At 37.4% G+C, this 15,298-nt stretch overlaps 1 protein-coding gene across 5 annotated transcripts in view; it reads right to left on the reverse strand.

Annotated features, from left to right (window-relative positions):
• Nucleotides 1-15,298, reverse strand: part of SORCS1 (sortilin related VPS10 domain containing receptor 1) — a 606,810-nt gene that overhangs the window by 100,736 nt on the left and 490,776 nt on the right. For all 5 annotated transcript variants that reach the window (XM_056120469.1, XM_056120468.1, XM_056120465.1 and 2 more), the window contains exons 10-13: nt 11,473-11,619; nt 3,692-3,794; nt 3,363-3,439; nt 1,216-1,307 (exon numbers count right to left, since the gene is read on the reverse strand). In XM_056120469.1, the coding sequence (XP_055976444.1) occupies nt 1,216-1,307; nt 3,363-3,439; nt 3,692-3,794; nt 11,473-11,619 (419 nt within the window). The remainder of the gene's footprint in view (nt 1-1,215; nt 1,308-3,362; nt 3,440-3,691; nt 3,795-11,472; nt 11,620-15,298) is intronic.

Genomic DNA, 15,298 nt, shown 5'->3' on the forward strand with positions numbered 1-15,298 from the left:
ACTAGAAATGTCACTGATCACTGCCACCAATGCCCCCCACTAGAAATGTGATCTCTCAAAAACCCCACCACCAGGCTTGAAGGAACTAAGCACATGTTTTGCATGCAGAAAGTCTGGGATTGATCCGCCACACCAAAAAGTCCTCTAAGAAATTCTAGGAGTGACCTCTGAGCATTGGGCCATGAGTATCCCTTGAGCACTGCCAGATGTGATTCCCAAGCAAAACAACAATAAAACCACAACCTCACTGAAATCTCACAGCAATGCTTTTAGGCGATTTAGAAGAACAAAACCCTTATGACATCTACCTAGATGAACTTACACAGCATCTGTAAGTAATAAAAACCCTGTGCAGCTTCCCCTTAGGGAAGCTTGTTGAAATCCCGGCTGACATATTGAATGAATAAAGAATAGACCCCTGAGAGTAGGAGGAGTCAGAGTCAGTGACTTTCCTGGCCACACACAGCGCGTTCCCTTGCTCTCACTTTTGCTCAGGATACTTTTCCCCAGGCAAAATCCGTTTCTCTTATTTATGCAACTTTCCCTTTCAGTGACCAAAAAGACTAAGGCTTGAGGGAAAATCAGGCTTATGTGCTTGAACAAGCTCTCATTTGGAGAGAACCTCTTTCAAAAACACAGAGGAGAGAGTACATTGGAAACCCTGCTGGCAAATAGGCCTCACAGAGCCATCTGTTACAGACCTACAGATAGAGATGTAAAATGACATGCCCCCCAAAGGAAGCAGAGCACGTAGGATCAGAGAAATTAGGTGGGAACAGCAGCATAACACACTTCACTTGAGCAGAATGCATGTAAGCAATGTGAATATTCAACTCCATGAAAAGCCATTTGGGAAAGGTGACAGCAAATGCTGGATTACTTAGAGATAATAGCTAACAGTCCTTTCTACCTCATTCTTTGATATAATCTAGCTGAGAATAAAATATTTGGGAGGCTACTGTCATGTTTAAAAACCTTAATATAGTTCCTCTCTCTAGAATAAAACCTCTCTCCTTTCCTCCCTCCTTTCCTATTCTTTTTTCTTTCTTCTACCTTTTGAGAAACTGCAGATGATAATCTTATTGTATCATAGCAAAGATGTAAATTATACTTTAGCAGATCCTGGTTTTTAAGATTTTTAGTACAAACACAATCGACAGCCTGAGTCTTAAAATGGTCTGAGCAGTATAATGCATAAGTTCTGAAAGCCTTTACCAAAGATGTCGAATGGGGAGAGATGTGTGCTTCATAGCCACCAAGACGCCACCCTGATCCAGATACAAGACACTGTGTTCTTCTTCAAAGATCTGGAAGAGAAAAGGAAAACCTGAGGGAAACTTATCCACATCCACACATTCTCAAGAGTTTAGAGAATCAGCTTTTATATGAGGAGTCCCATGACAGAACTAGATTGTTCAAAATCTTTGGGAAGACAAAGCTATGAACAATGCTTCCCATGGTAGACCATACATACTATTAGTTGTGATTATGATTGTAGGTATATCAAAAAAGACATGTGAAACATCCATAGGTCTCCAGCCATGTTGATATTCTCTTTGCAGTAATAAGTTATATAAATTTTCATTTATTATGATATCAGAGTGTTAGCACAGTGGGTAGGGCATTTGCCTTGTATGCGGCTGACACGGCTGACCCAAGTTTGATTCATCCGCCCCTCTAGGAGAGCCCAGCAAGCTACTGAGAGTATCTTGTCCACACGGCAAAGACTGGTAAGCTACCGGTGACGTACTTGGTATGCAAACACAGTAACAAGTCTCAAAATGTTACTGGGCCCACTTGAGCAAATAGGTAAACAACGGGAGAACAGTGACAGTGACAGTATGATACCAGAATATTTGGTACTTTATTGGATTACACATTTCGATCAAAGAAAGCAGAGATTTTCATGCCAAATTCTTATTGACACAGATGAAGTGAAAAGTAGTTCTAGAGACATGATGAGTAGCCTCATTAAGAAAGACCTTGCATAGTGGGTGTTGGAGCTGAAACTTACAGCATCACACTTTCATGTCAAGAAGTAATCACTTCTCTTTTTTTTCTAGTTTTATAGAGGCAACAGTCAAATGAGTAGTTCTGATCAAAATCACATAATCATCTTTGAGCCTGTGTGTGAGTGGAACTTGCTTCAAATATGGAGAAATCAATTTAATGTAAAACAATTTCTAAATACTTTATATACAGAAAGCATACTGCTATCTACAGGTGATCTATTAACAGAGTATTATTAGAGCTATACTAGGGAGATAAACTTTCCTACTCTTTTGTTTTCTTCTTTTCCCTATATATGTTACAAGATTATAGAAGTAGAGGCTTTGACTGCTTTGTTTTGTTTAGAGAAATGGATGGTAAAAAACCTGGGATCATGGTTTTACATTCTTCATAAGAAAATTAATAGTTCATATTCCTACTTAGATACCAGTAAAAGCACCTTGGGATTTCTTAAGTCAATTTATTTCCTGCCCTGTTTTTTTTTTTTCCTCAAAGTATGTACATCCCATCGAGGATCTACTATTCTAAAGCCAAGAAATGGCAAATGAACCATGACACCAACATCCCCAATTTTTAAAGCAGTGATCTCATGCTGTGTGATTACCTGTGCATTAGATTTCAATTTACGTGCTAGTTATTATATGATAATTAAATGTCAGTGGATTATTAAAATTTATTTATTGAAGTGTAACAACCAAGCATTAGGCACATACCTTCTTATGATTGCTAGAGCTCATTAAATACCTAAATTATATGCCATGTGTATCTAATTTTCATTGAGCATACAGAGAGCATTTAAGCTAAACACACTGGTATAAAGTGATTTCATTTCTTCTTTCCTTAACATATGCACATTGATGTTTATTACTCTGTCTTTTGCACATGAGATTTAAACATCTCAGAATACCACCTGGGTAATAGCTATTTCTAAATCACTGCATTCTTCATTATGCCTACTAAAAGGCCAGGGGGATTTATGGAGGCAACTCAGTGCTAGGCAGATAATCTACCCTCCAGGCTCCATGTTCTCTATAAGATAAATTCTGGGATTTTGGTTTCCTTTTATGGGGAAAATTCTGTCCAACTAAATTTGGCCTCATTGTTACTTATCAAGTTTTGCATACATGAAGTTGATGTAAGGCTATTATTTATTGGATTTACAAAAATATCAAGTTCCACAGATATTTGCTAAACTTTGACTTATTAAGACTTTCATAAAACAAAAACAGAGATAAAAATACACACACACTGGAACCCTTTAATATTGTGTACCAATTAAGTTCTATAATGGAAACAAGTTGAATTATTCCATGTCATTTAAACTGTAATGACTAGACTACAAACCATCTTACCTGTCTCCAAGTGTTCCCTGCATCTGAAGACACAAACATACTGATATCACTGTCTGATAACTCTGAACCAATATTACCTAGAAAATATAACGCCATTAGTGAATCAAACTTTCTATAAAAATAAACAATGGGCTATAACTTGCTGTCTGCATTGTATGAGATATATCCAGCCTGCATGTATCATATCTGAGCAGTATTTTCCATTGTACTTGCTTCAAGGACAGTGGTTTAGGTGTTTTTAAAAAACATATTTAGCTTTCTCATTAAGTTCCAAGAACAGACACCTAACTTCTAAAAATAAACATAATTTAATGCAGTGAGCTTCTTACCTGAAGCCACAATAATGCTGGGAGCTGTGTCTCGGCTGGCAATAATCCCAGATGTATAGGGATTCTCAGAAACCTTCAGGTGAAGGTGTAGTGAGCAATAGGGCTGAGAAGAGGAGAAACAAGTGTCAAAAAATCACACAACCTAAATGTTAAAAGGAAAAGTTGAAACTAAAAGCATCCATTTATATATCCAAGCAGTACATCTGTCCACACCCATTTCCTCACTCATCTTCTATTAATGTGTCTGTAGGCCACCAAATATGAAACAGCTGCCAGATTGGTAAGAAAGGAGTATGTGGCCTTAATTTCCATTTGGCTACTACATGAACATTTTGGTACTTGACCTATTAGACATCAGACAGATATTATGAAAGTTACAGTCACTACAATTTAGTTCCTGCTGTGATAAAGTGTGCAATTTAAGATCTTCCTATGGATCTTCTTAAAGATAGAACATTATATGGGTCATAAGATCAAACAAAATGCAAAATTCCAGAGATGTTGAGTCTCTCCACTTTGAAAAAAAAGGAGGCTCCCAGGATAAAATAGTATCAAAACCAAAGATGGGTAGAATATGAAGTGAAGATGCAATATTCAGGCAGATAAAGGTCATTTAAAACTTTTGAATTATACTAATAACAATGAAAAGAAGCAGAAGATTTAAGATACAATACTCTATATAGTCAGGCATGACTGAGGAAGACAAATAGGATATGAAATCAGAAAAGAAGCTTCAGTGAAGGTTAGTGGGGGTTGAAGAAACCATTTGCCCTCTCTTGGTCTCTATCCATTTATCACCTTATTCACAGTTGTATGGAATCTATGTAATATGTGAAACTCTCCTAATATCTACTAAACAACAAACATACTGTCTAGTTTACTAAATACTAGGTTAGTAAGAGTAGTATTCAATATAAACTCATATTTGTAGGAAAAAATGTTGGCAATAATTGTTTAAACAAAAAATTGAGGGATCTGTTTACCTATGTATAAAAACCTTGATAAAATTCCCTGATTAAGGTATCAACAGTTTCACAAAAACAGGATAATAAATCTTATATGATTTTCACTTAAAATAGGTCTTGTACTGAGTTGTCAAAACCTCCAGGTTTGTGTTTGAACCCACACTTCTTCTCATCTCTCAGGAAGATTATTGTCTAATCTTATCGACTTGGGCTTCTAGAATCACCGATGTATCTCTGTTATTACTTTTATTCTGCTCTGTAAGTCTCAGCCAGCAGATATTTAGAGAGCTACCGAGATACAGTGATTAAATTTATATTGGGTAGAGTAAAGCACAAACTAAAAATGAAACCAAGGAAGAAAAGCTGCCCAAATATCAGCAAAATAAAAACAATAGATCACAAGAAGATCCTTTTATTGCTGACATAGGAAGCAAAAGTCTCAAGTGACAGCATCAAGGCATTATTTTTGCAGGAAAATTTTTCAAATGAGGATTTTTAAATTTTATGATACTCTGTAAAACAATTTAGGCATCAACCCAATATGGAGAAACAGATCCAAGCACCTAACTTCCTTCTATTCAGTATGATAACTTCAATGGGAACAATTTGATGTGGCAGAGGTTCTGGTACAGCCTGTCAACATCCTGATACTCAGCCAGCATAAAATAGAGGGATCAAAATTATTTCCTATGAGTATTTTCCATATAGCCACAGTCTATGAGGCTCCCACTTCTCTGATCTACATCTATTTACTTTCCCAGGCACTATCCTTACATACTTGAGATAAATACAGTTTTATCTCTCTCAGACATAGACACTAGAAATAAAAGGAAATTTTGAAGTACTATTTCCTCCTCTTCTTTCTGCTGCCTAGTATAGAATCTAAAAACAACAGTAAAAAAACAAAACACTAGAAATATAAAGCCACGCTTTTATGTTAGGGCATGAAAGATATTACTGTTTTATTTATAACAATATCAGCAGTAAGTGATTTTATTTATAAGCTGTATAACCAAAGTGAGTATCTAGTTGGTCTTCTGAGAGGAGCACCATTTCTTGGGGATAACACCTAGACATTTGGTTTACTGGAGGGCTCTTTATAGCACCCAGAGAATAGGGTACACTTGGTTGACAATGTCAAGCCAGCCACTTGCCATATACCTCATCACTCAGTAGTTTGTAACATGAAGACCATAAAAATGAGTTGCCATCTCATATGAGGATTATTTGAAACAGGGCACTTGTGATTATAAAAGGGAAACGGCCTTTTCAATTGGCTCTCTCTGCACAGCTCCGTTGCCATGGCTTTTAGAGTCCTGCGATAAATTAATTTGAGAAGAAAGACACCGACTCATGCGGTAGCAGCAACATTAAAAATGATCATTTTTGTGCACACTTTTTCCTCTACTATGATATTTGTTGTACTGGATTGCCCCCAGCTGGTACAAGGAGAATATTCTGTGGCTTTTTTCCTTACTTGTTTTTTTCCAAGGAAAATATTGGCCTCATCAATGCTTGAAGTAAAGCAAGAATAAGTGATTCATGGTGCTTAACTAAAACTTGTGTATTTGACCAGTTTTGAGCATTTGTCAACGTCAGTGAAAATCAATTAGTTTGTTATAATAGTAATGTAGTCACTGCAAACTCATGAGGACATGGGGCAAGGTTTTTAAACATGTTCATTTTACCCAAACAGGGGACACTTTGTCCTACTCTTCATTTTTTCCTTTTCTGCTTTTCTGCTTTCTTTTCATACAAAAAATAGGAACCAAATACCTTTCCAGAATCATGTCCAATTCAGAAAAGTCATAGCACAGTTTGTTTCAAAGGCTCTTATCTATTTCCTGCCCTTTCAGCTTAAAACACACACACACAAAAACACCGAACTATTCACTAAAACACCATGTGTGAGCAGCTAGCTGACCTACAGAGATAGGAGGGCTTTATATATGTATTTGCAAACTGCAATTATTCACATGTTATGATTGGACATGGAATATCATTAACAGATCAAGAGATCAGCTGTCGGGACTAGAGCTTTAGTCACTATCTTCTCAGGATCTAGTGTAGAGTTCAAACATCTGGAACAAATTTAGGTCTCTTTCCTAAGAAAAAGGGCACAAAGGGAAGTGCATACAGAGTTTCCAGAAGTTCACAAGCTCCTTATTCCCATGGTGGACATTAAGACATTTAATTCCTTTCTGGTATAATGCATTTTAATCAACAAAAGTTGTTGGTCATTCTGAGCATTCAAAAAATATGATGAGTTCAACTAATTATCTAGAAACTATCTCCATAATACAATGACTAATCAGTGGAGTCACTGAATGATAGAAGAATAGGAGACATTTCCTCACCAAGAAATACATGATCTTTAAAACTGCTTGAGTATCTAAGGGTGAAATAGACTTTCTACTTCTTTTCCCCATACATATTTTATTACACTACCTTTGTTCCTAGGACTCCTAGTCTACGGACTACAGTGAAAGCCAAATGAGTCCTTTTAAAAGTAACACTCCCGTTGTTCATCGATTTGCTCGAGTGGGCACCAGTAATGTCTCCATCGTGAGACTTGTTGTTACTGTTTTTGGCATATCAAATAGACCACAGGGTGTTTGCCAGGCTCTGCTGTGTGGGTGGGATACTCTTGGTAGCTTGCCGGGCTCTCCGAGATGGGCAGAGGAATCAAATCCGGGTTGGCCGTGTGCAAGGCAAGCGCCCTACCCACTGTGCTATAGCTCCACCCCTAATTTTAAAAGTAATAAAGCAATAAATAAATCCCAAAATCTTCTAAAGTATCTGTTCTACCCCTCCCCCCAACACACACACACACACACACACACACATTGTTTCAGATGCTGTACTGATGCCAAGAGTTAATCAGATCTTCAGTAATGAGGTAGTGACAAGGAAGAAGAAAATCCCTGAACAGATTGCCTGGGTATGAGGTGTTCAGCCCAGTGTTGATTCTGAACAGGTAGAAACACAGCCAATGCAAGGAAGTTGCAAAAGCATCAAGAATTCCCTGGCAAATGAGCTCAAGTAGAAAACTTCCAACTCAATCCATAAAGAAGTCATTGCTTCTTTCTATGAAACGTGATGTTTTCTCGAGAGACCCAAAGATTTGTCACAGACTCCACTCACATCTTAACCCTTGGAGACAGGTGGGCCATGACCTGTACTACCCCATCTAATTGTACAATGCAACCTTCAAAGGAAAGAAATCCCAGCTGAGCTCTCCAGGCAATCAGTCTAAAAGTTCTAAAAATACAGCCCCAAATTACTCTGGATGTCTTATTTCTATAGAATACATTTAACCAGGAACATTCCATTTGGGCCTGTAATTCTGAACTTGTTCCACATCTGTAACAGCCCTGCTGGAAAATCTCTTTTCTAATCACTAGGCCGTGCTTTTAGTGACACTGTCACTTTCCAAGTACTCACAATCTAAAATCGCTTTCTATCTTCCTTCTGTCACCAGCTCCCACGAAAAGAAGGATTTTTAACAGTCTGAGTCTCCTGTAGCTCAAAGGTTTTCTTTCCTGTTTTGTGCATTTCATAAAATGATTTTTCACTCTCCTCCCTACTCCTTCCTCTGCCCCTACATATTCCCCTCCTGACTCTGACCACTGTTTTGTAAAATTGAAATTAAAACTACATTAAACAACATGGTTTATAAGGGAGGAAGGATTTAAAATAAAAATCAAACTTGCGAGTACCATGTATATACCTGGCATTAATTGACACTTTATTAACCTTAAGGAGCCTATTGATATTAACTTTGGGTTCAACTTGATTCTTTGGATTTCAGAAAGAGAAAATACAGCAAATAATTTAACATGCTCCAGTGTGAAAGTTCAAAAGTGAAGTAAACAATACTGTCAATATTGAATTGACAGATTAGATGTCAGCTGGCCATCTATTTTAAACAAATACACATAACTTATGAGTGGAGCTCCTACCATGAGGCATATAGTGGGGCTGATTCTCTGGTGTAGCAAAGAGAGCCACAGTTCCTGCACTCACTGATTTCATATTCTAGCAGAATATGGACATGAAGGCCTAGGAATACTTGGACTGAGTTCAGATCATGAGTAGGGTCATGAAAAATGAATTCAGAAAAGTACAGGATTCAAGAATGCTCTATAAATCTATCCAAGATTAAGGTAATCAAGTAAGAATCCAAATGCCAAGGAAAAGCCAAGTGAGGAGAAAGGAACTTTAAGAGAAATAATGGGAAATGCCGTCTATGACATGAATTCACAATGTAATTTCATGAAAGAAAATACTCTTCTCTCCCTACTTATAAGGATTATATAGGAAAGATAAGAGTCTAGGATGAGAAAGGAACAGTGGGCAGGGATCTGAGCCTATGGAACATTGTAGGCTGTGATAGAATATTTCAATTCTATTTTACCAGCATTAGGAGTCATTAGAAGGTTTAAATTAAGGAGGCATGCAATCTCACATTGATTCCATTTAATGCTTACATTGATTCCATTTATACAAAATTTAGGAAAGAGAAATATACTTTGTAGTGAAACAATAGTAGTTATTCTATACTGACTACAAAAGAATAAAGAACAATTTGGGGGATGGATAATAAAAGTGAACTTCCTTGGTCACAACAGTAGTTACATGGAAATTACTTCTACAATTACTTTGTGAATTTATCAAACTGCTCTCTGAATACAGGTATTTTCTATGTATTTTCCTCTCAAAACATTGTATTTTTCTAGAAAACAAAGTTCTCACTGCCAGTTCGCTAGAAAATAGATTGCTAGGTAGAGAAAGGAGAATAAGTTAAGTCTTTCACTGTAGAAGAGCGAAAAATAACAGTAACTTGGATTAGGATGGTCCTAATGGAGATGGAGAACTATGGTGTTATATATTTATTTTTTCAAGGCTCAGCCATAAGACTAACAGTAGTCTAAAAACAACAACAACAAAAGAGCACCTTGCTAAGATTTTTGTGTAAAAGGCAATTCTAGTGGTCCATGTATGATGCCAGAGTGTCCAAGGAAACCTTCGAAGTTTATATTTTATATTCTCTCATGAGCATTTTACCCCAAAGTGCATGGTAACAGAGGACCATATCCAGACATTGGGATGTTCCATGCATCTTTGGCTAACTACATTATTCTATCCCGGACCAGCTAAATAGCAGGGTGGGTTTGTTTTTCAAATGTCACTTAGCTGCCTTGATGGAATAAATTTTAAATAAATAACTGCTATATTTACTGTGTTATTGATTTTGTACAGACACAATTATAGCTGGATTTTCCTCTTGGAAATTACCAAAAATATGGATGGAAGTGGAGTGAGAAGCTGATTTCAGACTACTTTCCTAACGCAGTGACAACAGTTATATTTTCTGTAAGGTCAAGCTCTGATGGCTGGCATCTTTTCAAGGAGGAGAATGAACTGTCTAAAGCTTTATGATATAAATCTGCAAATTGAATCTTCAGACTTCACGGATAGAGGTAAGTCATATGTGTGTGCATTATAGTAAAGTTAGAACTATTATAAGGAGTAGGAAAACAGCATTTTCAAACTAAAAAATGTACCTTATAATTTGACTTACTATTGGCCATTCTCTTTGGTGAACTTAATCACAAATTCTAAATTATCTTCCAGTAATCAGCATTCAATTATAACTCTTGAAATTTATCCCTTCCTACACTCCATTTTGCATTCACTGAATATCCATAGAAGCATCAGGTATGGGACTGGTGCCAAACTAAGAAGTGAGATTTATTATCTTTTATTCAAAAATCTAGTCTTCTCATGTAGGTTGCAAACTCTTCGAAGACCCACCGTTGATCCTTGTTTTGAATGTTCCTATATTATAAAATATGTAAATCAAACCATATTTATTTACTGACCAAATGCTAGTCATCTGAAAAATGATAGTCATACTTCAAAGCAGAGGTCAGCAAATTGTTTTTCACAAAGCTAAATAATAAAAATATTGTTTGGACCCCTTTATGACTACTGGATTTTGCTATGGTAGAATAAAATCAGTCACAAATAATATACAAAGAAGCAGGGTGATTTTTAATAAAATGTTATTTGGCACATAATCATTGAACTGTATTTGATAAACAGATCATAGCTTGAAAACCCAGCTTTATAGAATTAGACCTAAAGAAACATGTCATAAAGAGTTTACTCAGGGGCTAGAGTGATAGCACAGAGGGTAGGGTGTTTGCCTTGCATGCGGTCGACCTGGGTTTGATTCCCAGCATCACATGTGGTCCCCCAAGCATCACTAGGAGTAATTCCTGAGTGCATGAATGCATGAGCCAGGAGTAACCCCTGTGCAATGCTGGGGGTGACCCAAAAACCAAAAAAAGAAAGAGTTTACTCAATGGTTCTTATCTCATTGCCTCGTTGGAAGGCATAAACTTCTTTAAAAATGTAATTAAACATCTTCATTAAAAATACATCTACACAATTCAGCATTCAACTTACCAATTCTATAGCTGAACTTATGTAATATTAAATGCTGCAATAAGCTACAGGTAAATCAGAGTGCCTATCCCAAAATAGATGGAAATATCATGTTCTCTGTAAACTACAGTGTGAGGCTACTGTTAGAATTTGGGTTATAAATGAATATCCTCAGAAGTGAGCAAAACACTCATGTACTTCTGTCTCATCAGGCAATCATAAAAAGCAGAATGGTGACCCTCCCATATCCCCTTCTGCTCTTCAATTTGCACAATAAGCTCCAGAATCACCTTCATGGGATAGTCTGCCTCCATTCCCAGGCCTTCCCTCTACCAGGCCCTCTGCTCCAACATGAAGACTTACCAGTAAACAATGTACGGGGTCCCCTCTTAGATCAGTGTCTGGAGCTTGCAGCAGACGCCAGTCTCGGCCTTTGTTATATGTAATGAAAGTCTTCACCTGGTTCTCAATCTTCTTGTTAGCCAAGAACATTCCCTTTATCCCTGCTACCTGGGAAAAATTGACATGGCTGAAAAATACATCAATTTTATAAAGAGAGCAAATGTTTACTTGAAAAACAAACAAACAAGCAGAATATCAATTTCAGCTCTGACCATTTGGTTTGGAGAACAGAGAGGTTCAGGAAAAGGGAACAAAAGATGATACTTAGGGGAAGTGGGTCAGAGACAGAAAACAGTAATTAGTGCATCTAAAATGTGGGAATCACAATTCAAATTTGATCAATGATTCAACTTATTTTAACAATTCTCTTGGGTAAATGTCACTTAACTCTGTTTCACAGGTGTTTTTACAGGTGTTTCACTCTGTTACTCATTCTGGTAAAGTGACTTGTCCAAAGTCCTAATGTCTAATATCTCAAATTTTTAGAGGTCCTAAATATTCTGGACTGACATTGAACTCGGAATTCTATTGCTTTACAGCACAGGATTTTAATTACTATCAAATTATTTAGTGATATTTAGCCTTTAACTGTTGAAATGTATAAAAGTATGTGATCCAATTATGATTGCTTATTTTCCCTATAAAAAATAAGCTCTACCAAGTTACTAAAAAACACTGAGCAAAAATAACAGAATTTAAATACAGAGAAGCAATGGTTTCTTTAAATTGTCAAATAACACTTCCATTTCTCTAATACCTTTGTTTCCACATTAAGCAGTCCTTATTAATTACATAGTTCTAAAAATAATTGTTGTCTTTCTTCTGTATGTTAGGAGTGGGTAACAATTAGAAAACTTGCAAAACTGGGCAATAACAAATCACTAATTGTGCACTGTCTTTAAAGTGTTTTAGATACTAAGCACATTCATCCATATCTCACTTCACACAAAATTATGACAACTAGAAAAACCGAGGGAAATAAGAAAGGGGCCTTTATGTGTAGAATAGTGTATTTCTACCGATAGCACAGCGGCAGGGCGTTTACCTTGCACGCAGCCAACATGGCCGACCGGAGTTCGATTCCTCCGCCCCTCTCGGAGAACCCGGCAAGCTACGGAGAGTATCTCGCCCACACGGCAGAGCCTGGCAAGCTCCCCGTGACGTATTCAATATGTCAGACACAGTAACAACAAAGTCTCTAATGGAGACGTTACTGGGTCCGCTGGAGCAAATTGATATCTCATTTAATGCTCATTATCATTCAGGAAATACAGTTACATTTAGTTATATCTTGAGAATGAGAGAAACAAACAGATTAATGGGTATTCTGGAGCACACAGAGTGTATTAGTGAGCAAGTATATTTGAACCCCTTTAACAACACAGACCTTTTATACTGTTCTACAGATTTATGTGGACAGTATGTCCTAAGTAGCACTCAGGATTCTCAGTGTCCCGATCTGTAATCCTTGGCCAACCTGGAATGTGGTTCAATGCAAGAACCCAAGAATATCATGTTGTTTAGGTCCCATGGTGCCAGAAATTGCCCAGACCTGACCCAAGCAGTGCTTGGAAGCTGCATAGGGTTACTTGATGCCTAGAGAACCATGCAGTGCAGGGGATACAATTGAGCTGAAGATGTCCTAAGCACAGTACTAGCACCTGACTGCTATATGCAACACTCATAAGTAGAAAAGTGAAGCAATAGCTGCTCCCCTGTTAATCACTGAAAAGAACCATGCCCAATACTTTCTATACAAAATATTCAATATCCGGGCTGGAGCGATGACACAGTTGTAGGGTGTTTGCCTTGCAAGCCGCCAGCCTGGCCAAGTTTGGTTCGATTCCTCTGCCCCTCTTGGACAGCCCGGCAAGCTACTGAGAGTATCTCGTCCGCATAGCATAGCCTGGCAAGCTACCCGTGATGAATTCGATATTCCAAACACAATAACAAGTCTCACAATGGAGACGTTACTGGGCCTGCTGGAGCAAATTGATGAACAACGGGAGGACAGTGCTACAGTGCTACATTCAATATCCACTCTAGACCTGTAAATAGCTATTATTTCAATTCTATGGGCGAAGAAACAGAAGTGCATATGGAATTTAATTGCTTAAAGTTACAGTGTTAGGTTTCCCTCCCAAATCTGACTTCCAATGTTCCCTGAACAAATAAAGCTCCAAATTTATCAATTGAAAGAGGCTGGGTTTCTATCAATAGAATACGCATGATTTGCCTTTGCTTTTGACACAGCTAAACCTCATTAGTTTGTACCTGCTGATTTTGCATCTGCGATAATTTAGAGTTGGGCTAATTTCGTACACTTTTGAAACTGCAAGTTTGTTAAGTAAATAAATAGTATAAAAGAGTTGCTGGAAGGAATATATTGAGCCATTTAGGAAAATAAGCTTCAATTGTGGCAACTCAAGGCAGCCAGAAATTTTTTAGGCATTTTTGATTCTTAACAGAAATAAGATATGTAAACTCCAGGAGCATACTACCTTCCAACGTTGGTGTGTTAATTACAAATAATATTTAGTTATTCACTGTACTAACTCCATAGGAACACTCACCAGGAAAGCCCATATTGCTTTTGCATATGTTTGAAATGCTGTAACATATTTAACCATGACTAAACTGCCAGGTCTTTAGAAATTAAGTTTCATAAATCAGAATCTCCACACAGTTCTACTAACCTTTCCCTCCATAGCAAAAGTCTAATTGGGAACAACCATATCTTTCATTCTGCACCCTGGGAGCTTACAACAAGGACAGAGAGAATAAAAATATTACTTCTGCCAGTAGTTTCATTATCATTTTCTTTCCTCTCCTCTCTCTCTTTTTTGGCCAGGAAGTCTGAACAAGATTATATATGTTTAAGAGATAGTTCATTTGATTGACAAAAGAAAAGATTTTGTTGGCCCCCAACTGCTTGGCTATATCAAAGGCTGAGAGCTCTTCTTTGTGATGCATCCCTGGCAGATAGACCTTCAGGTTTATATGGAGGTATAAAAGCTTGGCAAAGCTGAAGATCTGTGTGAAAACAGGCCACGAGATTGCAATGGGTGTACTCACTTTGGGCCAAGGTACTTTATTTGTTTAAATTCCATTTTGAGGTGTCTTTATTTTTACTTCTTTGCCTGACCTATAAAACAGATGCTCTGGGGTGTGTGTGTGTGTGTGTGTGTGTGTGTGTGTGTGTGTATGTGTGTGTCTGTACACATGCACGCTTCTGTACACACACGTTTCATTGCCCCTTTTGCTCTGAGTCTAAAAGTCCGAGTTTGTGGTTGTTTCAGGGAACCCCCTATACTAAAACTGATCCCTCAGTGTTTCTTCTGTGAGAGCTCATCGTGTTTCTTAGAACCTCTACAAATTATTATAAAACACGGGATCAACATTAATAAGAGAATTTAAATTTTGTATGTGGCTATGCAAGAAAATGCACCTTTGTTTCTGTGTTAATGTAAGGATCAGGGTTCCGCTGAGGATGAGAACATATCTATTTAGCAAGATGGGTTCTCTGTAGAGCTAGAATATGTGTATATCTGTGGAATTAGGCAGGGCTAAAGATGGAGACAAGGGTTAACACTTCTGATTGAAGATAAACCTTCATATAAACAAAGAATTTCCAAAGAAGATATCTGGATGGAAATAAGACACCCCACTGTTAGCTGTTAAACCTCAGGATAAATCTGAGGATAAAACTGCTAGAGATGAATCACAATTGCCATTCTGAATTCTCCAGAAAGATTGCTGAAAATGGTGAATACGCCGGGAAAGGAAC

Source organism: Sorex fumeus, unplaced genomic scaffold (genome assembly GCF_029834395.1).
Source record: "Sorex fumeus unplaced genomic scaffold, SorFum_2.1 ptg000043l, whole genome shotgun sequence".
NCBI classification, from domain to species: domain Eukaryota; kingdom Metazoa; phylum Chordata; class Mammalia; order Eulipotyphla; family Soricidae; genus Sorex; species Sorex fumeus.